Genomic DNA, 23,912 nt, shown 5'->3' with positions numbered 1-23,912 from the left:
CTGCATGTTTCTCTGCTCCTTTCTCTCGAGCCGCGGCCTCCTCTTGTTTCCCAGGGACCGCCGGTCTTTTAGAGTGTGTACAGTACGTTTCAGTGCCAATTTGTGCGAGAGCAGTGTTTTTTTTTTGTTTGTTTTTTTCGTTCGCACTGCGGTCCCACAGCCTTTCTCCTCTCCCCTCCCCCCCCCCATTCCCCACCCCTTCCCCCCGTTTGTTCTGGAATTAAAAGCACACCGTCGGAAATGTTTCCTTTACCTGGTAGTTGAATAGCATTTGCTAATTTTTACAATGAATTGTTATGATCGTTATTAATATTGTTATTATATTGGTAGTATTATTGACTATTTGTTGCACAGCACTGACAAGTTACATGACGTGTAGTGCTACTAAGCTTGTATAATACTTAGGATGGGTGAGTGAAAAAAAAAACATTTATAAATCATGCAATTATTAATAATATATGAATATTTTTTAGGCTCGGTTTACATGATACAATCCCTTTTTTGCAACTTTGTTTCTGTGAAATCGAAAGGAAATTCCTCTTCTTACTTGGACAGCCACGGCACTAGACATACAACTAACAGGACTGGAACCAAAACAAACTATTTGACTCAAAATTGCTTTTTGGGGAACGGTTAATGTCTTTATTCCCTGTCCAAAAAAAAAAACAAAACAAAAAAACCCTGACACCAGAGCCAGGGGGCGCTCTAACTGACTGACCTCATCTTAAGTTTGGTGCCAAATCTTAACCCTGAAATGAGAAACATAGCGGCTAGAGGTGAATATTGCATGGATTTATTTCTATCTATAACAGAGAGAACTTATTATTATAACATGAAATACTGACTCTTCATTTGACTTTCGGGTGCTACTACTGCACATGACTTAGGGGTCGGGAGTGTGTTGATAATGTGCAGCTGTATTCATGAATGGTGTAATCGTTTCTTTTGGTAAGAGATAAAAAAAACAAAACAACTAGCATTTAAATAGCAGGCTTTGTAAAATCCTTTGACGGATCAAACGAATTAAAGGAAAACGGCAACCTAAAAGTGTTTGGTCTCAATTGTTGCTTTTTTGTGCCTTTTTTTTTTTTACGCCTTGTGTTTTCCCATTTGTCTCGCTGAGCTGCATTAAAATCATCCCGAGTCTCACAGAGGGCCGTGATGCTGCCGAGCGTAGTGGAGACCTCCTGTGGCTGAGCCCAACCGCAGGCCATCTGGATGCACTCTTCATGCATCCTGGGCAGAATTTTTTAGTCATATATGTACAAATATATAAATGTATAATTACATGTATATACATATATACATATATACATATATACATATATATATATATATATATATGTGTGTGTGTGTGTGTGTGTATAGAGAGGGAGCGAGAGAGAGAGAGAGACAGAGAGGAACAGGAGAGCATTGAAAATGGATGGATATACACACACACACACACACACACACACACACACATATATATATATATAAATATATATATACATATCCATCCATCTATCCATCTTCTATACCCGCTTATTCCAATTCAGGGTCACGGGGGTCTGCTGGAGCCTATCCCAGCTGTCTTAGGGCGAAGGCAGGGTGACACCCTGGACAAGTCGCCAGTTCATCGCAGGGCCACTATATAAATATATATATATATATATACATATACATATATATATTCATATGTATACAATGCTACAAATAATGCTAATTTGATTCAGCAGCTGCCAGTTGGTGTCTTTTTGCACTATAAAATGAGAGGTGGCATCAAGCAAAGCTGCAGGTCACGTAAAGAATCATCCTCATCATAATTCAGGGCACAAGCGTCATGTACTTAGAGATTTCCTCTTTTGGATGCGGCGTGCGTCCATCCATGCATTTGGAGTCTCACCTGGGAATAGCCTGAAATAACCATTTTGGACCGTCGGGTACTGACTTAAAGGGACAGTTCGCCCCTCTCTCGTCGGCATCCCTTCATCCGACGCGCTGCTGGGCCATCGAGATGATTTTCAGTGTCCGAGGCTTCCAGATATTGGCCGTAAAAAATGTTGCCTTTTTGCCAATATATTGGAGCTTGATGGATGAGAGGCAAGATACTAAGATAGCTCAAAAATTATAGCTGAGCCAAGCAGGACGTGGTGATTTCTTACGTCCCACTCTGACATGACCCGGAGTGCCGCCGCCTCACCCAGCACAGCAGGGTGATGCAGTGTGGTTCACATAAATGGGAAATATGGTACTGATGACAGCAGGGGTGATGGATCTCAAAACTAGCAACGGGCAGTTTTTAGGATGTACAAAACATAATCTGTAATTACTTAATAGGACATGTCTGCACTGTAGATTTAGCACCCAAAAAACAAAAACAACTAAATGTGTTATTTTTTTGGGGATGGAAAACTTTCTAGGCTGTGAAGTAGCGTCAGAGGGCAAAATGAACACTAAGTTGTGGTTATTGCTACTAAACTAATGAGGTAAAAAAAAAAGAAAAGTGCATTGGGATCAGTGGCCCTTTGTGACATCACAAATGGCTGATTCTGTTTGAGTGCGCTTTGAAAAGCGAAACAAGCAAAAGAAGTGAAGAGCAGACTTTTATCTCATTTCTGGGGAGTTCATTTGCAGGTTGTTGTTTCCACAGATTTGGGAGCTTAAAATGACTCTCAGTGCAAGAATTGTTTGCTCTGGTCTAATTAATGAACATTAGAGAAATCAATGTGGAGATCCCTCTTAATATGTGATGGGACTGTGCAAACCTGGAACGGACACTCTGCCAAACACACCTTTATTGATTTCTCTGAGCTAATCCCACTGGAACAGGATGTAATTAGGGAGATGCCAGCGGGGCTTGGCACCGCTATCTTGTGGATTAATATTAAAAATTTGCATTTCATGTTATGGGATGTTAAACCTTTATATTTAATCAGCCTCACTTTGAATTATGGGCTGCAAGTGCTGCATTACTTTGTAAAATGACACCAGTTTTCTTTTTGTCCATATTAATAGTGTCTGTATTTCTTATGTGAGGATTAAAGCGGGCATGACCCAGTCTGGGATTTGTTATGCCAGATATTTCAAGTTGAATAATCTGCAACGGGTGGTTACACAAGTGGAACTTTTCTTTTGGAATATTTAAAGCTGTTTGTTTAATTAATTCAACTCTGAAACTTTGAACTATATATATAAAAAAATAAACATTTTCCCATTACCTCAGCAACCCCTTCGGTCTAATAAAAACTGACTAACATTCGGTAAAAGTAGAAAATATATTTAATTCAAAGGACAGGTATGGAAAAACTAAGCAGGCTAGGAACAACTGGAATCCAGAGAGCTCAGAGAAGTATGAAGAGAGCTCAGAGAGCGTTATGAAACTTTGAAAAGAGAATGTGCAATAAATGCACACACTTCAGCTTAAATAAAAGAAACAAGGGCACACATAGGTGTCAGCAGATCAATAATTAAAGCCAGCGCCGTGAGCATACGCTGGGGGAGCAGCTCATGTTTTAAGGAACTCTGAAAATATTGCCCCGCTGAAATGAATGTGTTGCAGTGACAGACCTGAATCGCAACGCAATCGGGATATTTAGGACTCTAAAAATGATTTTCTAATACACAGGGAAAGCAATTATCCCCAAGGTTATCGAATACTGGGAATCTGTGCAGGAGCAATTTTCCAATTGAGCATTAAGCCGCCCAACATGCACGCAAAGCGCATGAGAAAAGTAATAATTTCTGATAAGATCATGTACCTACAGTGGCAGCGGGCCGATTCGCAGCAGCCCCTCTTCATGTTGCCAGACGGCGCTCCGCACGCTGGTGTTTTCCATTACGTTCTTATTTCTCTTTATAACAAGCGCTAAAGTCTTTAAAGGAACAGTCGTGCAATCCTGCGACTCCATTCAAATCAATACAAATGAAATGTTTACCAGCGTGACAGCAGGCGTCGGAGGTGGCGCGGCCCGCCAGGAGAGACAGCGGTGCTCTCAGCGTCACAAGGAATACTTCTCAAGCAGCCCTGGCTGTGCACAATAAATTCAATTTAAATGATTTATGTGCAACGCGGAGCAACAGGTTTGATGAAGCTGTGCCGCTAATCTTAAAGCCACCACTGTGTCACTCGTGTTTTATAGGAATGGGATGATTAATATCCATTTTCATCCTTTCATCCAGAGACGTTTTTATCGCTTCATTAGAAATTGACATTGCAGAGTGAAGCAAAAAACAAAACAAAAAACAAAACAACAACTTAATGTGATAAACATGGAAAGGGTCACCTCAATGGCTCTTGTTTGTGGCTGTAATCAGTGTTTTAGTGCTTCAATTTCTTTCAAGGACGTGCAATAAACTTGTGCTTGCCACACCGTTTCGTTCACTGTTTAAGTACTTTGAGTGGAAATTGAAACTGCCAAGCAGCGCTGCAGTGTTGAGAAGATATGAAAACCAAAAACCAAGATAGATAGATAGAGAGAGAGATAGAGATATGTAGATAGATAGATAGATATATAGCTAGGTAGATAGATAGATAGATAGATAGTTAGATAGATAGATAGATAGATAGATAGATAGATAGATAGATAGATAGATGACTACACATCAGACAACATCACACAGAGACGGCTGCTGTCCTTCCAGAGGTGCTCCATGGAATCCATACTAACATATTGTCTATGTGTGTGGTTCAGCAGCTGCACAGCAGCCCAGAAGAAAATGCTCCAGAGGGTCATCAACACAGCCCAGAAAATCCCTCCCCTCACAGGACGACCTGCAACAGTGCTCGCTGTGTCAAAAGAGCACAAGACATTTGGAAGTACGCGTTTCACCCTGGACACTCAATGTTTGCACTGTTACCATCAGGCAGATGATACAGTCAAGAACAAACAGATTAAAAAAGCAGTTTCTACCCAACAGCAATAACTGCCCTCAATACCACAAAAAACAATCCCCAAAACAACACAACACTAACAGTAGGCTGTTTTCATTGTATTTATGACTGTCGTGTGTGTGTGTGTGTGTGTGTGTGTGTGTGTGTGTGTGTGTGTGTGTGTGTGTGTGTGTGTGTTGTTATTTATTTTTGGCAGTTTCAATGGCAGTTTTTTAATTTCATTGTGCATGTCACGATAACAATAACGTATATTCTATTCTATTCTATAGATATGTAGATAGATCATCATCATCATCATCATCATCATCATCATCATCATCATCATCATCATCATCCTTTTTGTTGATTTTTCCCCACTAAAAGTCCACTGGAACGGACCGGAGCGCTCAGAGGACTTCGTGTCCCAGGGTGCACCGCGACAGGGCTGCTCCTCTGCCATTGGTCCGTCTCTCCTCGCTGGCGGAGGCAGACATGAGGCGGTGGTGAGGGCGCCCGCCCGGCGGAGAACTACGGAGCTTAAATGAAGCCGCTCGCACGGCTGCGGCTCACACCGACCGTGCGTGCAGCTCCGTGCGGCTCAGGAAAGACGCTTGCAACGCCGCCGCCGCTGCCGCCGCCCCGCTTCCCCCACTCAAAAAAAAAAAAAAAAAGAGCTGAAGGCTGCTCCGGCTGAGTTCTGAAAGGGCTCCGTCCATGCGGAGGCTAGCGCTCGTCCTGCTGCCCTGTGCTGTCGCCGTCCTGGTGCACTTGTGGTTGGCACGACGACCCTCCTCCACCGCCACCCCGCCGGACAACAACACACACTCGGGTACTTTTCTTTAAAAAAAATTCTTTTTCGACACACGAAGCTCCTTCGGTCCTCCCCCGCCTCCTGCGGCGGGCTTCGGCTCTTCTTCACGAGCCCCGCAACTTTCTGCCGCACCTCTCGGGGCGACTCGTCGCTAACTTTGCGCGTTCGTTGCCGCCGCCGCCGCCGCCGAGTTCAGTGCGATAACAGGTAGTTCTTTTTTTGGACTCGTTTGGACTGCCTGCGCGCACACGTGTGCTAGTGCGTGCGTGTGTGTGTGTGTGTGTGTCTGGGTGCACCGAGCGATGGGACTGACAGTTGAGTGTCGGGCGGAGCTGAGTTTAATCAAAGGTTGTGGCCGACGGCGAGGCGAGCGGAGAGTCTCCGCCGCCCGCGCAGCTCCGGGCTCCGGGCTCCGCAGCTCCGGCGCTTCCACGGCGGGTTTGTCCGCTGCCACCAGTCGTGCGGGGATGATGCGAAAGGAGCCGAGTCGCGGGGGAACCGTTCCTTTATATAATGTAATAATGAGCCGTGGACGCACGTTTAACGAGGTCGATTATGGGACGCTAGAACACGTCGGTGATGGATGTCACTCGCTGTCATGATCGGGTGCATCTAAAGTGTTTCTCCCCCCCCCCACACTAATATGACGGCAAAACTATCATCCATCATCCCTTTTGTTTTAGATCAGCCACTTCACTTTGTTTCAGACTTATTTGTTTTTAAAATTATAGAAAAGCATAGCTGTAAATATCCCAACTGTTCATAAGATGTAAATATCTTGTTTTTTTCTTTCATACGCTACACATATATATATTTTTTAATTAATATGATTTTCCATCTTTTTGCACTGACTTAATACCATTGCTGTGACTAATGCAAATTTCCCCCGGTGTGGGATTAATGCAGGCGTTCTATTCTATTCTATTCTATTCTATGCTGTTGTGACACAGATGAGACGCTGGCCGCCTGTGAGGTTCTGGTGGGAGTGCTGTCAGCCAGGCACCATCATGAGCTGCGGCAGGCCATCAGGGACACCTGGCTGGGCTACCTCCGAGATCACCCGCTCTTCCAGCACAGGTGTGTGCGCGTGCGCCCGGGCTCCAACTTCATCCCGGCCCGCCACCCCCCCAGTCGTCTAATCTCATCTCGGGGGCGGGGGCAAATTCATTTCAATCAGGAAATCGGGGGGAGGGGGGGACTAAAGCTTGCAGTGGGCCGTGCCGGCACTTTTATCTTTACCCGACCAGCGGCCAACACCGTCCCCATCTTCTTCCCCTCTCCCTCTCTCTCTCTGTCTCTCTCTCTCTCTCTCTCTCTCTCTCTCTCTCTCTCTCTCTCTCCCTCTCTTATTTATTTTTTTTCGGTTCCTTCTCATTCAGTGATCTCAGCTCTGATAATGTGTGATGGCCTTCAAGCAACCCCCGGTAACCATGGCAACCAAGGGTGGATAGATGGACATGCTTTAGAAAATCTCACAGCCTAATATTGAACACACACACACACACACACACACAGAAGCGCGCGGCGCGGCGACGAGAAGAATAAAAAACGCAGGGATGCGATACTTTAGTTTTGCGTTTCTTTTGCAGGGTGGCGGTGAAGTTCATCGTGGGTGAGCATGGCTGCTCCATCCCGGAGGAGGACCGGGAGGACCCGTACTCCTGCACCCTGCTGAATGTCACTGAGCCAGGTAAAGTGACGGCTCTCGCACTGCGGCCGCGCCCACCTCAGGGTTTGGTTTCACCCCTGGGCTCCACTGGGTGATAATTGCATGATTAATTATACAAAAGAATTAATGAAATACAGACGGCAGAGTATTCATGCGGTCTCAGGCGCCTTGCTGGGGTCGTTGTTGTTGCAAACCTGGGGAGAGGTTGGTGCCCTTTGTGACATCACAACTGCCGTTTTGGACGACTGATGGATGGATGGAGAGTTTGTTTTCCACCCGGAGACGCATTTGGTCGCCAGGCGAAGCGATTTTCTGCCGACTGCGCCCTAAACAAATGGATAATAAAAGCGCCTCTGGCCATTGTGATTGGCCGACTGCGTCTGTAGATTGAAAGAAGCGACAGAAGGAGCGCTCGCAGTGAAGCCGAACGCCTCGCTTTGCTTTCACCCACACCTCAAGGACGCCCTTCCCTTCCCTTCACTTCCCTTCCCTTCACTTCACTTCACGTCTCTTTCAACGCTCAAGGCCGAAGCAGAAATCTTCCAGTCAACGTGTCGCTGCCTCTGCAGCGCCGTTGCAAGAACTGCGTGACAACAAGAAACACTTGAAAAGTAAACATAAAGGGACGAGCCGAGGCACGGCGCGGGAAATAATTGAACGCTCTCACTGTCGTAGTGAACTCTCCCCCCTGTGTGTGTGTGTGTGTGTGTGTGTGTGTGTGTGTGTGTGTGTGTGTGTGTGTGTGTGTGTGTGTGTGTGTGTGTGTGTGTGTGTGTGTGTGTGTGTGTGTGTGTGTGTGTGTGTGTCCCTCCCTCCGAGTGTCTCTCCCTCCCTCTGTAGTTTTCTCTCCGCCTGCGCTGCTTTCATGAAAACGTAATTACCGCTCTTCGTCGGAACAGCTTTCTCCTCCTCGGCCTTAAGGGTCACGGTAATGTTTTATGTTGCCCGTCCGCTGCCACCGCCGCTCACTGCAGCTCCAACGCTTTTGCAGGATTCAGTGCGAGACACTTGTGGAGTCGGGGAGGAGACGGGGACTTTGCCTTTTGACCAGTGTGCAAAATAACCGTCAATATCCGAGGGGTGGGGTCCCCGTCCTCCTGATTGTTACTCAATAGCAATCTAAATTACATTAACATCAGCATATTTTTAAAAACTGAATAATAGACTTTTTAGTGACAATTATATATTTTTTTTGTTTTGGCTTTTTTTTTTTTTTTTTTTTTTAAATGTATGAGACCTCGCTTTCAGGGGGTCTCATGGGTCAGTCGGGTGGTTCCGACCCCTCTGGACCCCGTTGTTTTTCACACACTGCTTTTTAACGCAGTTGGTTATGTGACTCGGGGTGGTTCAGGTCCCCTTCGTGCACAAGCAGGTAGTTGCTCGATTCTGAGTGTCACCAGCTAGCGTGATGAATGGCTTCCATCACAGGGATCATTTCCCCCATAGGACGGAAGAGCAAATGCTCATTGGGTATTTATTTAACTGGTGCTTTTTCCATTTGTTTGTTTGTTTGGTGTGTTCTTCTTTCTCACCAATCTCTAGCGAGAAGTCAAAGTTGAAACGTTTTGGGACTTCAAGAGTTGAATAATGCCTCTTTTTTTTTTTTAAATTCTGTTTGTCAAAATGTCTTTAGCCGAGACATTTTTGTCTGCGACGAACACAACAGCGAGTGAGGGGAGAAAAAATGCCTCAGATTCTGTCTGGTTTCAGCTTTTGAGATGAGAAAACTAGTTGGGTTTTTTTTTGTTTGTTTGTCATAAATCACTAAGAAAAAAAGTCCTGCTGCTCTCCTGAGAAACCGCAGTGTTTTTGTTTTTTTTCTTCTTTCCAAAACATTCAGCCGTAATGAGACAATCATTTTCAGTTTCGGGTCTCCGTTTGAAAACTCCAAAGGGCCGTTCAGCTGTTAAATTTGAAGAATGCTTTTGATTAATATTGGGGGGAAAAAAAATATATATATAAAAAAACAGATGCCAGATAAAACTGAATTAGCTGTTAATAATTCAGGGTTTCTACCGATGCCGGTCTTCAAAAAGAACCCAGCGGTCTGGCCGCTGTTTAGTGCGGGGATGTGCGCTGCCGCTACTCGTTTGACAAGTAAGCACAAACGGCGCTGGAGAATAATAAATGCGCCTCGACGCGCTGATAACATCCCGTCGCTCAGTTGCGCACGGCGGAAGTGGGAGAAGAAAAAAAATAAAAATCCCAGTTTGATTAACAGCTGCCTCCCCTTTGTTTTCGGGATCCCTTCCCCACTTTAAGCGGCCGGCGTGCGAGAGAGAGAGAGAGAGAGGTGTTCAGGACGCGCGCCAAAACAGCGCGCAAAGTAGAAAAGCCTCCTGCACTTTAACGGCCTTGATCTCCTCATTGATCTCCCGGGTAATAAATGGCTCTTTTATAATTAAGGAAGCAGCGGCTCCGCTTTGATGAAGTGGCTCCTCGGAAAAAGCCAAAGCGCTGATGGTGGATCTTTCACCAGGACGGCCGTCCTTCCACACCAGGGGGCGGACCAGCTTTTTGACCCGTGGGGCCACCGTGGGTTCGAGAATTTGACGGAGGGCCGCAGGAGCAGGAGACAGATGGATGGAGTGTTTTGATGACATATATCATGGGATATGTCGAAAACATGTGCTTTATTGGCAATTTAAAATGACAAAAACTGTCTTTAAACCCCATGGTATTTAGCCCTTTATTGAAATGACTCTTAGAACACTGGAAGATAAGACAAACATTATTAAACCCGAAGGAGATTCGGGTAGCTCCAAAGTCACAGAAACGGTATTATAAAGCAGCAATAGGGCAAAGAATGAAATAAAATACATTGAAAAAGTATAAAAATTATAAAAAATAAGTGACAGAGTAGCTGAAACTATAAAACTACAGTTGCACATTACCCAAGAAATATTGCCCCATTGTTGTTAATGTTATTATTTTCAGTCCCGTGTGTCAAGATTCCCTCAAAATAGATGAAATGCAGCTATTTCCTAACTTACTTACTATTAATAAAATGTCTTTAAGTTCAGCGGGCCGTACTGAAAAGTTTAACGGGCCTCATGTGGCCCCCGGGCCGTAGTTTGCCTGTTGTATACACTCTCTGACCCGCTGACTCCTCATGGCACCAGGTGGGGGGTAAACGAGGTGATGGTTTTTAATGTTTCTGTTTTCCCTGTGGCCCAGCGACAGACCAGGACACGGAGATGGAGATCGTGAAGGTCTCGGACCCGTCGCTGCTCGCCCCCTCCGATGTGTCCACCCTCGCCCTGGATTTCAAGGTGCTCCACCCAGTGGTCATCACCCGGCTGGGGGTGTTTCCCAGCGGCGCCTGGCCCGAGCTCCACGGCAACGTGACGGTGAAGCTCTTCCAGCTCGACCAGGAGGTAACTGGCATTGTTATGCTGCGACTCCCGCAGCCTTCAGGCCTGCGGACGTTTTAGCTTTTTTTTTATTTTTATTTTTATACCCCGACGACTAAAAAGCCGGTCGCTCTTCCCCCGCAGGAGGCGGTGATCACGGCCCGCTTCAGTGCCATCAGCACCGGGACCCTGGTGAACGGAGTGTGGTACAAACCAGTGGAGCAGTTCATCTTGCCCAAGGTCAGTTTTCTTGTTCTTTTTTTCTCCAGGCGCTGAAGCCTGGATGGAAGACAGTGAGCGAGAGAGAGAGAGAGAGAGAGAGGGAGAGTTTCCCCAGCATGTTTGATTGTGATTATTTATAGCGAGCAAGCGTTGAATCACAGTCTCTGCAGGTTTAATTTCTAGAAACTGAGCGCAGCAGCTCTCCGTTGGCTGCCTCCCTTCATCCTAGCGGTGCCACTTTAAGGCACAACCTCCTGCAATTTACTCCCCTTTTCTTGGACTCGCAAGTGATACTTTCAAGTTGATATCAAAGGTGCTTTTCAGTGCAGTTAACGCCAGGTGAAACTTTAAGATTGGATCTCTTTTTCTAATGGCTTTTCTTCAGCTTTTGTGAAGTTAAAAGACGACCATAAAGTAGTTTTCTTCCAGCCTTGGTGTTGACCTTTCAATGCAGAGCCACGTTTCCAGGGGACCTTTGTGCTTCTTTGCAGGGCTTCGAGGGCACCCTGGTCTGGGAGAGTCTGGACTCGGCGGGACTCAGCACGGTCGACTCGTCCTCCGTGCAGCTCAGCGACGGAGGAGGCGTCCTCAAAATCTCCTCTGTACGTCGTGACGCAGCCGAACGAAAGAAGCCCTAAAAAAAAAAAAAAAAAAAAAAAAAAATCCACAAAGCCGCAGAAGGAACGAAGAAATGTGTTCTGTTTCCCCCCTTTGTGATTTCAGTTTGCAGAGGGCGTGCTGCCTCACAGAAGTGCACTTGGATTTCCCGGTCTGGCTGGAGGATTCACATTCACCATCTACGGTCGGTCATGCGGCAAGATTATCTCTGCGCCTTATTTTTTTCTCAGAAGCTCTGGGTGGAGAGTTGGAGTGAAAGACGTGGCGATCCCGGGGTAAATGTGTAAAAGCACTCCTTGTGAGTCACCCTGGCAGGTTATGAGATCAGCTCCTCTTTCTTCTGCCTCGGGGCTTCTTGCAGATGTGCCAATTGGAAATAACATCTTTCTTTCCCCCCCCCACCCCCCTTCACACACACACACACACACACACACACACACACACACACACACACACACACTCCTTCGCTAGCCAGTTGTGTTACATTATTGATCGCGCTTCCTGTATGTACGCCTTTGCATTCGGCTCCGTCTCAGAATGGATCCGTGGCCATTCCGGGAGGGGAAACAGAATTAAAGCGTTGACAGCCTCTGAGAATAGACTTGGGCGAGCTGTTCTGGGAACGGCTGTAATTTTAGCTTATTGTTTCACCAGCTCAGTAATTAAAGGTGTTTTTCTCCAAGGTGCCTTATTGCTGCTTTTTAACTATTTATTCAACTCGCCTTCACGATGAGCTTTTTCTACTTTTTTCTGGAATTCTAAGGGGGGGGGGGGGCTGTGTGCAAGATCATTTTATTTTAGTTTATAAATGCGATACATAGCCGTCAGTATTAATTGAAGTTTTTCTCGAGCACTGGCAATTTAACCAGACTGATCAGAAAAGAGAGACAACACCTCCTCCACTTCACCCCTATTAACCCGGCGATGTGTCCACCTGTGCGTCAGACGGGGACGGCCTGCTGGGGCTCCTGAGGGGCCGGCCGGCCCGCATGGAGCGCCACGCCTCCGGGCTGAGGCGGGAGGACGCCGCCCTGCAGGAGGAGAGCCTGCGGCACGGCGACATGGTCTTCGTGGACGTGGTGGACACCTACAGGAACGTGCCGTCCAAGCTGCTGCGCTTCTACAAATGGTGCGTGGAACGCGGAACCCCCTCAGAACCCCCTCATTGCCACAAATTGGGCCTCTGGGTCCCTCGGAGTAAATCGGCGCCTCTGAAGTGTGCCGCGGCTGGAACTGAAGCTGCGGTGGCTGGGTGGGGGGCGGGGGGGTGTGGCCGTGAGTCATCAGGAGGAGGGTTACAGAGGTGTCTCTGTAGGTGAGGGGTGGGTGGGGGGGGCTCTGGTTGCTTTGTTTGCGGGAACTTTTGCCCTTCGCTCTCGGTGGCATTTTGAAAATAAACACTCTGCTCCGTGTTGCCTGGAATCGGGAGGGCGGGCTTTGATTAGAATTCCTCCCTGTGCCAGGTCCGTGGGAAACGCCGACTTCAAAATGCTGCTGAAGACCGACGACGATTGTTACATCGACGTGGACTCGGTGTTGGCCAAGATCGATCGGAAGGGGCTCCAGCGGAGCAACTTCTGGTGGGGGAAGTAAGTTACGGCGCCGGCTCTGTGACCTGCATTTGGCTCTCGGGCAGTGGCGGAGCCGGGAATGAGTTTCCCTGGGGTGGCCGCGGGGTGAGAGCGTGACTCGCATAGAGGTGACAGGAAGTAGATTCCTGGAATGACCACATGACTCTTCTCATCACTCTAACTGTCACTGCAGTTGTTTGTATTTACTCTATGATTTCAGGGTGACCTTATAACAGTCAGCTTGTCACCATTCCGACAAATTAGCATACAGCAAATCTTCACCAATGTTAGAAATTAATAATAACCCCATGTCAGCTTATTCCTGCTTTCCAGTGACACATCAAACTTCTCCTTTTGAGTTTCTTGTTTCCACCCAAAATCCAGGCCAGTCACCAGGTCAGACTACATTATACATATTAAATAAATACATCAATCAATCAATCAGACTTCATTTCTATAGCACTTTTCATACAAGCAGAGTAACACAAAGTGCTTCACAAAATAAAAGCATAAGACCCGTATCTCGTGTAAATAATAAATAAAAAACAATTAGATGGATGAGAGTGATTATGTATGTATGGTATCTATGTATCTATGTATGTATGTATTTAAATATGAAAAGTAATAAGTCAATTCAAACGAGATAGCAAGAGCAGGATAAAATGCATGTAGATTACATACATGAGTAAATCCATCCATTTTAATACCTGCTTCTTCCTGAGCTGCTGGAGCCTCTCCCAGCTGTCATAGGGCGAAGGCAGGGCGACACCCTGGACAGGTCGCCAGTTTATCGCAGGGCCACATAGAGAGACAAAGCACCGTTCGCACTCACATACACACCTATGGGGAATTTAGAGTTCCCAATCCACTCACGTGCATGTTTTTGGACTGTGGGAGGAAGCCGGAGAACCCACACACACAGGGAGAACATGCAAAACACTGTATATCACTGAGCAAAGACATGACTTGAGGTGGTGTGGAAATTACCCCCCCCCATTACCCTCCCTTACCACCACTGGCCAGCATGTAGCTCCGCCCCTGCTCTCAGGTGAATTCCTGTGAAAGGAGCCGGGGAGCTCGGTCCAAACAATGACGGGTCAGGCTGCATTTGGTGATGATGATGATGATGATGATGATGATGATGCCCGTCCCTGTTGTCCTGACCCAGTTTCAGGCAGAGCTGGGCAGTGGACCGCATTGGCAAGTGGCAGGAGCTGGAGTACGCCAGCCCGGCCTACCCGGCGTTCGCCTGCGGCTCGGGCTACGTGGTCTCCCGTGACCTGGTGCAGTGGCTCGCCAGCAACGCCGACCAACTGAAGGCCTATCAGGTAGAGTGACCCGGAGGATGGATGGATGGATGGATGGAGTGTCGGATGGGCGCAACGAGGTGAACGTAACGTGAGGAATCTGCCCCGGACGTGTGTTCGCAGGGAGAAGACGTGAGCATGGGGATCTGGATGGCAGCTGTCGGGCCGCAGAAATATCAGGTATGAAAATTGGTGTGGGGAGGGAGGAGGTATTCAGTGAAAGCGTCGCGATCGCCTCTTAGCAGTCGCAACTCTGTTTTTAAGAGTAGACCAACGTCAAACAAATCTGACAGGGCGGCATCAGCGCTTTGGATGGTGTGTCATGAAGCCAGGAGAGGAAATTAAAGGGGTGGTTGAGAATTTTGGACATAGGACCTCATTTCCCATTTGGGCAGTGCTTCTAGTTTAGCCGAGTTCGTTGGTGCTAGGCTAGCGCAAGTCAATGGTTTCTGCTAGCCTGCCAATTAAAGCAAAAAATAACAATGGTAACGCCAGGCTATTGGTGTCAGCGTCTGTGCTGATGGAATGTTGTCTGAACTAAAACTACCTTTGTGTGTCCATAATTCTAAAGCACCTCTTTAAAGGTCTCAGTTTCTTTTATTTTACTGCTAGTTTCGCCTGGTTTCAACAGTTTGCGGCTTCCTGTCGGTGCGAGGGGTGCTAGCAAAAACCTCTTTTCCACCAACCACAGTCTTAATTGTCATTCTGTCTGCTGGTGTGTTTTCTTTCAAGGCGGCTCGACCTCAGTTGCCTCCGACTTTGTCACAACTAAAAGGGGCGATGATTGGTCGCACAACGCTGAGACAAAATGAATCTAATTTGAGTTTGTTCTCAGCCGAACATGCAGAAGCTCTCACTGTGAGGGATTAACAGGCGCTCCATTTAGTAAAGGAACTGTAGAGGTGGAGAAAAAAAAACCCACTGTCCATAGTTTCTCCTCACTTTAAGCGTTAAGTGAGTCCTCAGAGCCTAATACAGTGATACCATTAAAATGTGAAGTTTAACAATAGATGACTCCCTCTTCTCCCTGCAGTCTTCCACTCAGTGCTGAGAGGGTCATTATTTTCCTCTCGTTAGTCATTCGCTAGCCTCGCTTCTGTCGGTTCAGAACTAGCTTTGTTTCTTTTTTGGGGGATTTAAGATCTTGTTTTGCATGCACAAGAGCGCTTAAGTATTTGAATTTCATATTTTCTGCTCCGTGTTAAAAAAAAAATCAAAAAAGTCTTTTGCTGGGTGCTTCTTTCTCACCTGTGAGTTTGTGGACGCGGCGTCTCCAGAGGCTCTCTGGGATTTTGCCAACACGGTTTACACTCCTCTCCTGGACTTCCAACAAGCTGATTGCAATTTGTTGGACAAAACGTGACCGACCTCACGCTGCAGGTGTTTGTCGACAGTGCCTCTGAGGCTACAATCACTCTGCAGGCTAGCGTGGCCCAGATTTGCCACTTTTTGCCCATATGTGACCTGATTTTTATTTTTTTCCCCCCGCCTCCCCACCTCAAATCAAACCAAGGCCACTGTCATACTACTCAGATATTGTCCTAATTCAGACACATATGTTCTAAATTTGCAATGGGACTTCAGTCTGAATGGTCACGCTGTACATCTTTGAAATGGGACAGATGTCACAATTCTCTGCTGGAGGAGGCGGGGCTTCGCAATATCAAATATCAAATAATGCAATTGATGAAACGAGCATGGTGATGAAATTGGTCCATGGAGAAAAACTGAAATCTTCTTGTGATCACTTGGTCATAACGACCTCAAAAATCTAATATAATGATATAACATAATATCATTTATCAAATCAATACACGCTGACTGGAGCAGCATGCACGTTAACGTCAGTAAAGTGTGATGTATGCGATGCTACGTCTGTGCACACGCTCCACATTTCAGGGCCGCTGACTGTTCACACGTCGGTAGGACGGCAGTCGCATTTAAATTGCACTGTGAACAACCATGTGGATTTTCTTTTCTTTTTTTTTTTTTTTATCTTTAAGAGCTGCACTGTGAACGTAGCCCAAGTTGTCCAGCTCTGTTGGTTTGCACAATAGCTAATCCTCCTGTTATTGTGTATATAAAGAACTGATGGTGGCATTGTAGCCTTTTCCCGAATGCTTTTGCGTTACTGTCATGCCAACAAACGCACCAAATACAAAAAAATATACGACAACAAAAAAGTGACAACTTGCACCTTTCCATGTCTTTCTACGTCACAAGCCGACCTGATTGTCATATTGAGGCATCACTGCTTGAGAGCTAGTAACTATTCTCCCCGCTAGCTATTGCTAGCTGGCCAATCACAGTGGAGCAGGTAGGGAAAGGAGGGGGAAGAAAACCAAAACAGCCTCTTCAGACTGCGTGAACTCAGTGAGACTCGTACAGCTGAAACTTAAGAGACTTTTGACCAAACAAACCTCGTTTAGTTTTGGAACTGGAGCACCAAATGAATGTATTACTTCTGGAAATGGCCACATTAGGGCCCCTTTAAAATGTATACATGAAGTCAGGTGGGCGACATTAATCAGGGCCATCCTGACTCTTCTGCTGCTGTCGAGCTACAAATTTCCCGCCAGGCTCTCTGGAAAATGGAACGGCTCACACGCTGTCAAAGGTGCTTATTAACAGTCGCACCTGAAGTGACGCGCGGCTAACAGCCGTGTGGCTTTGTGCTTGTTAACGCGGCCACCTCTTCTCACCCTGACCCCTCCCTCCTTCCACCCCCCCCCCCCCCCCCCCCGCAGGACCCCGGCTGGCTGTGCGAGAAGGAGTGCTACCTGGACATGCTGTCGTCCCCCCAACACACGGCCGAGGAGCTGCGCCTCCTGTGGGACAGGAGGCGCAGCTGCGGGGACCCCTGCGGCTGCCCGTGGGGCCACTAGACCGGCCCGAGCTCAGCAGGGGGCGCTGTGGTGGGTAAAATGCACCCGACGCAGCGCGGTTCCGCTTGGGAACAAGGGATTGTAAATTGAATTCTTGATACTGACTATGAAGAACTGTGCCAAATGCCGTCCAACCACTCGCCGCTTAAGAATCCCTCGGGCACCTTTGTTTCGCTGTGACACATAACATCAGTGTTTGAGTCCAGGTAAAAATGTCGGTCAGTGGGTTTATAATTGGAGTCGCTTAAAACGGTGTTTCTCAACTGGTGGGTCGCGGAGCTGTTCTGATTGGGTCGCGGCTTCATGGCCAGTTTCAACAATATTTATTTATTTATAGAGAAAATGTGGGGCATTTACTTTGCAGGACACGCAATTCTATTCAATCATTTCAATAATTTATTTGCTAGACACGATGGGCGGGCTAGCGTTTTTATTTCTGTGGAATAAATTTGGGCCGCAACTTCATGATGGGGAAGGAACCACCAGTTGAGAACCACTCTGACTCAGAGGACTTTGGAAAAAGGAATCAGCTCTCGGTACTTGAGCAGCGGACGGCCTGTGTCGTCCGGTTTTAAAGGGACACGAAAAGAGAGATTTTAACGCAGCCAGCTTTAAGTAGAGCTCTATTTTGTAAATTATTGTTTCAAGCTTTTCATCTTCGACATTTGTGAAGTTTCTGCCGCACTTTTGCTTGTTTTTCTTCTTTTCCCAAAACCGCGGCTGTCATTGTGTGAACCCTCCTGTGTCTGCGCCATTCATTGTGTACCTACCTTAACACTTGTGACACGGACACTGATTCAAACTGTGTACTCGCAAAAACGCACATTTAAAAATAAGAACCGCAAAACGAAACACTAAGGAGCGGTCACGGCCGCTCGGAGACGGACTCGCTAGTTTCTTTGTTTGTTTGTTTTTTTCCAGAAAATTCACAAAGATAAGAAAAAGAACCAACAACCTTCTCACAAATAAACAACATTTAAGAGAGATTAACGACTCTGCTGTGGTTTATTTTGGGCAAGGATGCGCACGGTCAACTCACAGGTGGCGCCAACTCTCGGTGGGATTCGTCCCCGTCGGGGCCCGGAGCTTTTTGCATATTATTTATTTATTCATTTTTTCTTCTCGTGTCTCCGGCTTAAAAGGAAAAAAAAAAAAAAAACGAATTTCGCTTTGATCTCGGGCCGCCGATTGTTTCTCCCGGAGACGGCGAACAACACACCCGCGGAATCGTGAACGGGGCGGGCGGAGCGTTTTTTTTTTTTTATTTTATTTTTTATTTTTTATTTTTATAAATTCTTTTTTGGCCTCATCAACTGCATAAATAAATCACGCTGAGATGTTGAGGCGAGAAGACGCGCGCGGTGGCAATGTTCAGGCTGGGCATATGCTTTTACATGCCGCAGCTGATTTGATTGCGCGGGCCCCCACCAGTGTGATGGATACCAAGGCGGCTGAATTGGATTGCCTCGCCGTATATTTCAGCAAATAATGAAAGATGATGCCGAGTATTACGCTAATGGAGGATAATACAAGTCGTTTGTTTTGTTTAGTCCCGTCCTACCTGCCAAGAAATCGGCAATTAATCCGACAGCCGAGCTCGCATTCGTCTTCCTCCGCCTCCTCCCCCCCACCCCCCTCTTCCTCCCTCCACCTCCTCCTACTCTCTCAGTGAGCAGCATGATAACAAAGTCATAACACATCTGTTCTTGCTCTCCCACCAAGATAAGGACGGCATTTTCCGCCCCATCAGCCCCCTCTGGCCCATTTGGCTGGAAGCCTTCCGCTGTGAAGCCACTCGCTTCCGCTCCGCCGCTTCTCCTCAGAGGGGCCGAGAGGGGTTTTAGGGACTTTTGTCTGAATCTCATGCCGAGCCGCGATTATTTTGTAAAGAAAAGAAAAGAAAAGAAAAAAAAAAGGTTAAATTACTATCATTTTCGACTTCTCGGATATGTGATATCCTTCAAATCCTCTGCCTGTTTTTTTTATCCCGTGTGTGTGTGTGTGTGTGTGTGTGTGTGTGTGTGTGTGTGTGTGTGTGTGTGTGTGTGTGTGTGTGTGTGTGTGTGTGTGTGTGTGTGTGTGTGTGTGTGTGTGTGTGTGTGTGTGCGCGCAACATCCAAGTGGGGTCCTGAAAAATGTCCCTGCTTGGGCTATCAGGTCCCCTCTGGGTGGATGTGTCTCACACACACACACACACACAGTCGCTCACGCTCGGCGGACCGGGGCGATCAAATCAACCACGTCGCCCGTCTGCAATAATAACTTGGGGCAAAATTGATTTTGACGTGTGACGCGTCTCCACTCTGCTTCTTTTTTTTTTTCCCCCCTCCCCTAATGTTTTCATCTCGGCTCGGTCGCCGCCATCGCACTAAATTAGCGACGCGCTTCTGTCATGCCAAGGATTGTCTTCTGGTGATTGATATATAAAGAGGGAAAAAAAAAAACCACAAAGCCCATTATTGGGGCGAAAATGCTAATTTATTGGCAGACGAAGGAGTGGGGTGGTGTGAAAACGCAGGGGATGTTTTGCGTAAAGAGATTGGCATTTGTTAAAGTGCTCTTAATGTCGGAGTGGAGGAGAGGTAGAAATATCGGGGGGGTAGAGAGAAAATTTATGATTTCATCATGGAGGGAAAAAAAAACTAAGCTGTGACTCATCTATACGTCTTGATATAAATTAAGCTTTGCTCATTTTTTTTTTTTTTTTTTTCCAAATCTTCTCTGCCCTGCGGTGCATGTGTAATCTTCTCTCGGAGTTGGAGACAAGAGTACAATTCCCCGAACCACTGACTTACTTTCACTCTATTAATATTTTGCTGTGGAGGTGCAATCATCCGTTTAGCCTGGTGACGAGCGCTGCTCTGAGAAAATAGAGGGGACTGGGGCCCTCCAGTTAATTGTATAAAGTGTGTGTGTCTGGGTGTGTGTATATAGTGTGTGTGTGTGTGTGTGGCCTCACCACCTCCCAAACCTCATCTTGTCACGTTGCAGATTGAACGCTGGAATATGTTTACATTAGAGATGCATTTTTCCACCCTGCGTTTGCTCTGGCAAACACACACACACACACACACACACACACACACACACACACACACACTTAAAGCCTTTCAGTGATTTATTTATTTTGTCTGTGCTGCCGATGCCGCCGCGTGACGAGAGGTAGTTGCCACTTCAGCAGCAGATGTTTGGAATGTGCATATGAATGCGGTGTGAACTGGAGATTTTTCGACCGCCATTCGCGCCAAAAAGCGGGAAGTGAAATGAGCCTCCCAGCGGGACGCGGCTGCAGCCGGTTGTGCTCTTAACGACCCGCCGTCGTGCAACATTTCCCACGTAACGAGGGACGGCCGGCGAACTCGTAGAAGGAGCCCGCTCACGTGTTGAGGACGCTGCCCCCTTTGTGATGTCACAGAGGGCATGGCTGCTTGATGGCGATTTGTCTGTCCACAGGTTCGCGACGACGACTTCAGACAGGTGGGCCTTCCAACTACCTTCACAATTCTCTTGAATGAAATTTTGATGTTTCCAGACAAATTTTGTTTTTTGACGAGCGTTGAGGCCAGGGATTGGCAAACGTTTTGACTGGGGGGCGGGGGGCAGTGAGGTTTTAACAATTTGACAGAGGGCCCGGAGCAGGAGCAGATGCATTGAGTCTTGGTGACCCACCTCATAAGAGGAAAAAAAATCTATCATGGGATATGTAGAAAACGTGCAAACAAAAGCATTACAACAAAATAAGTGTCTTTGAAGCCCCAGGGTATTTTGCTCTTTATTGAAACGGCTCCTAAAACACAAACAAATAGATGAAATGCAGCTGTTTTATGACTTACAATTAACATAACATAGCGGGCCAGGTTAGAAAGCTTAGCGGGCCGCATACGGCCCCCGGGGCCGCAGTTTGCCCGTGCCTGGTTTTGGCAGTCGGTTCGTACCTTGAAGCGTCACATCGTTGTCCTGTTTCGAGGGTTGAAGCCGGAGGAAGCGTGCGTGGATCTAACAGTCATCATCAAAGTGAGGAAAGTCGAGCACTGGGGCTTGAACAGCACGAGGACTCTATTTCGTGCAAGGACAGCAGAATGTTGGAAAAGATTAGGTTTAATTTCGCGAAAAGCCGACGCTGGTTTTTAATCTCGTCAGTGTTTACGGCTTCATTCTCACACACACACTCACCCACACACAAACACAAACGCGACTGGCCGTCCCTTCAGGATAAACGGTGAATTCCGAGCGAAGGAGTCGCGTCTCAGATCGCAGCTCTCCTGCCGTCTCCTTTGAGGAGGAGCCGTCCGCCGAGTGGCTCGATCAGACTCCAGATCCTCCGACTCTCCTCCAAGAGCCGTGCGCATCGCTGTCAATCAGCCCACCAAATCCCCCTGACCCCCGCCTCCCCCCCGCCCCTCCACCCTTCCTCTGCGAGCGCCCCCGAACGAGGAGGAAATCATTTATTCATGACACCCGGCATCTAAAACCAGAATTTCTGATGGATTCTCATTCTGGGGGATGAGGAGATATTATTAGAACCCCCCCCCCCCCCCCCCGACTCTGCCCTAATGGGGCAACATATTTATTCCCAATCTGCACCCTGCCTGCCTGGCGAGGTTATTGGCTGTCACTCCTCCCCCAAACATTTGCCCACGACGCAGCTGTGCGTCGTCGAGCAGACGGTCGGCTATCAGTCAGTGAACGTCATTTGGCGCATATAGACGACCGACTCGCAAAAGTTCCGCCCCCTGAACTCGGCGACCCCCGCGCTGCCCCCGAGCCAGATAATTAGTCATTGCTGACAAGTCGTTCCGTCCTGAGAGGGTCGCGAATCAGCTCGCGGTTCCTGGAAAACCCGCTCGGTCGCTTGGCGAAACCTGACCCAACTTTGTCAAATGGAAATGCGGTAAGCCGCGATTCTGGCGTGCTCCGCTCAAGATTGGACGAAAGCAAAGCGGAGCGGCCCTCGGCCGTTCGGTGGTGCCCTCGCGTGAGGCGACGGCAGATTTTAATCATTGCTTCCAAAAACCGATGCAATGAAATCTGGACTTTCGTGCTTTGTTGTCCACGTTCCTGAAGTGCCAGTCCGTGTCCCTAATTCTTCTCCAAAGCGTCTTTTTTGTCAGATTACTGGGTCAACCCCTCCACAAAAAATGAGTTTGGAATGCGGGATTCTGGTTATAAATCTGTAATCTCAAAATCCAGCCCTGATGACATGAGCGGGCTTTTGGAAAGCTCCTCCACATCATAAATACCACAGGCTGCCGGCTGGTAGCTTCTCCTTCTGCACTGCTTCTACCAAAAATGTAGGGTAAAATGACCAGACTTTGCATTAAGGTGTATGCAGGGACCTTGTTTTGGTGTCTGTTTACACTTTAAGTGTGTAATATTTGGAGATTTCTAAGAAGAAACGGCAACATCAAGTGGTTACATTGTGGAGCGCAGCTCTCTTTTAGTTAAGTCCCCGTAGGGACACTGTACTCTGCCTCTCCCGAGCTTGCCAGTGAACTATGGTGGCCAGGAAGCACAAACCTGGATACCTCGTCGACCTTTTTCTTCCTTGGTTTTTTTGAGGACACGTGCGTTCACCCTATATAGATAATAAACACGCTGTCAAGTGGGCTGGATTGTCCACACCGGGCTTCCATAGAAATTGGCCAGATGACAGGGAGCCTAGTTACACCCTTGATCAATGTATATTCTTATATGCATTTAAAAACCAAATTACTTTTATTATACTGTGAGAATACACATTTATTTATGTATTTATGGACTGTATGTTAAGCTCTTGCCAATATAAAAATCTGAAATGTTACACACAGGACCTTTAATTTGGACTCAAGACAGTTCAGTTGCAATTGTTTAAAAATGTATCGTTAAAGGTATTATGATAGTTGATAATACTTTCATTATCATTGTTGTCAGGACTAACTAACCTCAGAGGGCAGCAGTATTGCTGAGCTTGCAGACGGGAAATGGTGCGCGTACATTTTTACAAACTCCAGCCTAAAGTGTTTTCAGCCGGTCTTGGTGCGACCTCACCTAGTACAAGACTTGCTGTCTTGCATTAGTTGTGACGAGAGCAGGAAACGGGCTGTACCTAAAAACCCGGAAAAGAGGAAGAAGAAGATGCGACGTCAGCCTGGCTGATGCTGATTCGATTAATGTGGATGCTGCTGTAGCGGCGGCGGCAGCGGCGGCCGTTTCATCAGATTTTGTATTTCATCATCGTTTAGGGAAAAACACGGAAAGCTTTTTTTTTATTCTCCTGACTGGCATCGACAAGACTAATGCTGCAGTGCATCACGGTCCGTTGTGGGACTGCGCCTCAAACTGTTGCTACCTTGCGAGTTAAAACACTCGAGGGTAAAAACAACAACGTTGTTTTCAAATTTGACTCAAATCCCAATTTTTTTCATTAATCGTTTGCTAGAAAATGTCTTTCAAAAGGGTTGACTGCACCAAAAGCACACAAACAAATGGAAGTTATTTTATTATTTATTGTTAATACAAAATGAGAAAACCAAATTCTGAGAGCCGTGGTGCTGATGTATTCTGGATGCGTTTTGTTGCAAGGGACGTGTGTTAGTTGCTGAAACATCCAGTTCTGAGCTGGACGGAACAGTGCAGGTGCAGCGG

The 23,912-nt window shown here is 47.0% G+C and overlaps 1 protein-coding gene across 1 annotated transcript; it reads left to right on the top strand.

The window, feature by feature from the left end:
* Positions 1-5,344: 5,344 nt before the first annotated feature.
* b3galnt2 (beta-1,3-N-acetylgalactosaminyltransferase 2) lies at positions 5,345-18,124 on the top strand. The gene is made up of 12 exons (XM_076018959.1): positions 5,345-5,681; positions 6,614-6,740; positions 7,253-7,353; positions 10,510-10,709; positions 10,830-10,925; positions 11,399-11,509; positions 11,631-11,709; positions 12,471-12,654; positions 12,989-13,114; positions 14,265-14,424; positions 14,527-14,583; positions 17,151-18,124. Exons 1-12 carry the CDS (start codon positions 5,567-5,569, stop codon positions 17,286-17,288), a joined length of 1,494 nt encoding a protein of 497 aa, XP_075875074.1. The 5' UTR covers positions 5,345-5,566; the 3' UTR covers positions 17,289-18,124.
* Positions 18,125-23,912: the final 5,788 nt, after the last annotated feature.

Source organism: Nelusetta ayraudi, unplaced genomic scaffold (genome assembly GCF_046127955.1).
Source record: "Nelusetta ayraudi isolate G7.1 ecotype Tasmania unplaced genomic scaffold, CSIRO-AGI_Nayr_v1 ptg000008l, whole genome shotgun sequence".
In the NCBI taxonomy this organism is placed as follows: Eukaryota; Metazoa; Chordata; class Actinopteri; order Tetraodontiformes; family Monacanthidae; genus Nelusetta; species Nelusetta ayraudi.
The sequence above is the reverse complement of the archived record's forward strand: the minus strand, read 5'-3'. Positions and strand labels throughout refer to the sequence as shown.

What these genes read in the sequence shown, in the direction of transcription:
- b3galnt2 (XM_076018959.1), top strand. Translation starts at nt 5,567, where the DNA reads ATGCGGAGGCTAGCGCTCGTCCTGCTGCCCTGTGCTGTCGCCGTCCTG. An exon ending in GGACAACAACACACACTCGG is followed by an intron (nt 5,682 to 6,613) that starts GTACTTTTCTTT and finishes GTTGTGACACAG; the next exon opens with ATGAGACGCTGGCCGCCTGT. An exon ending in GCGTCCTCAAAATCTCCTCT is followed by an intron (nt 11,510 to 11,630) that starts GTACGTCGTGAC and finishes TTGTGATTTCAG; the next exon opens with TTTGCAGAGGGCGTGCTGCC.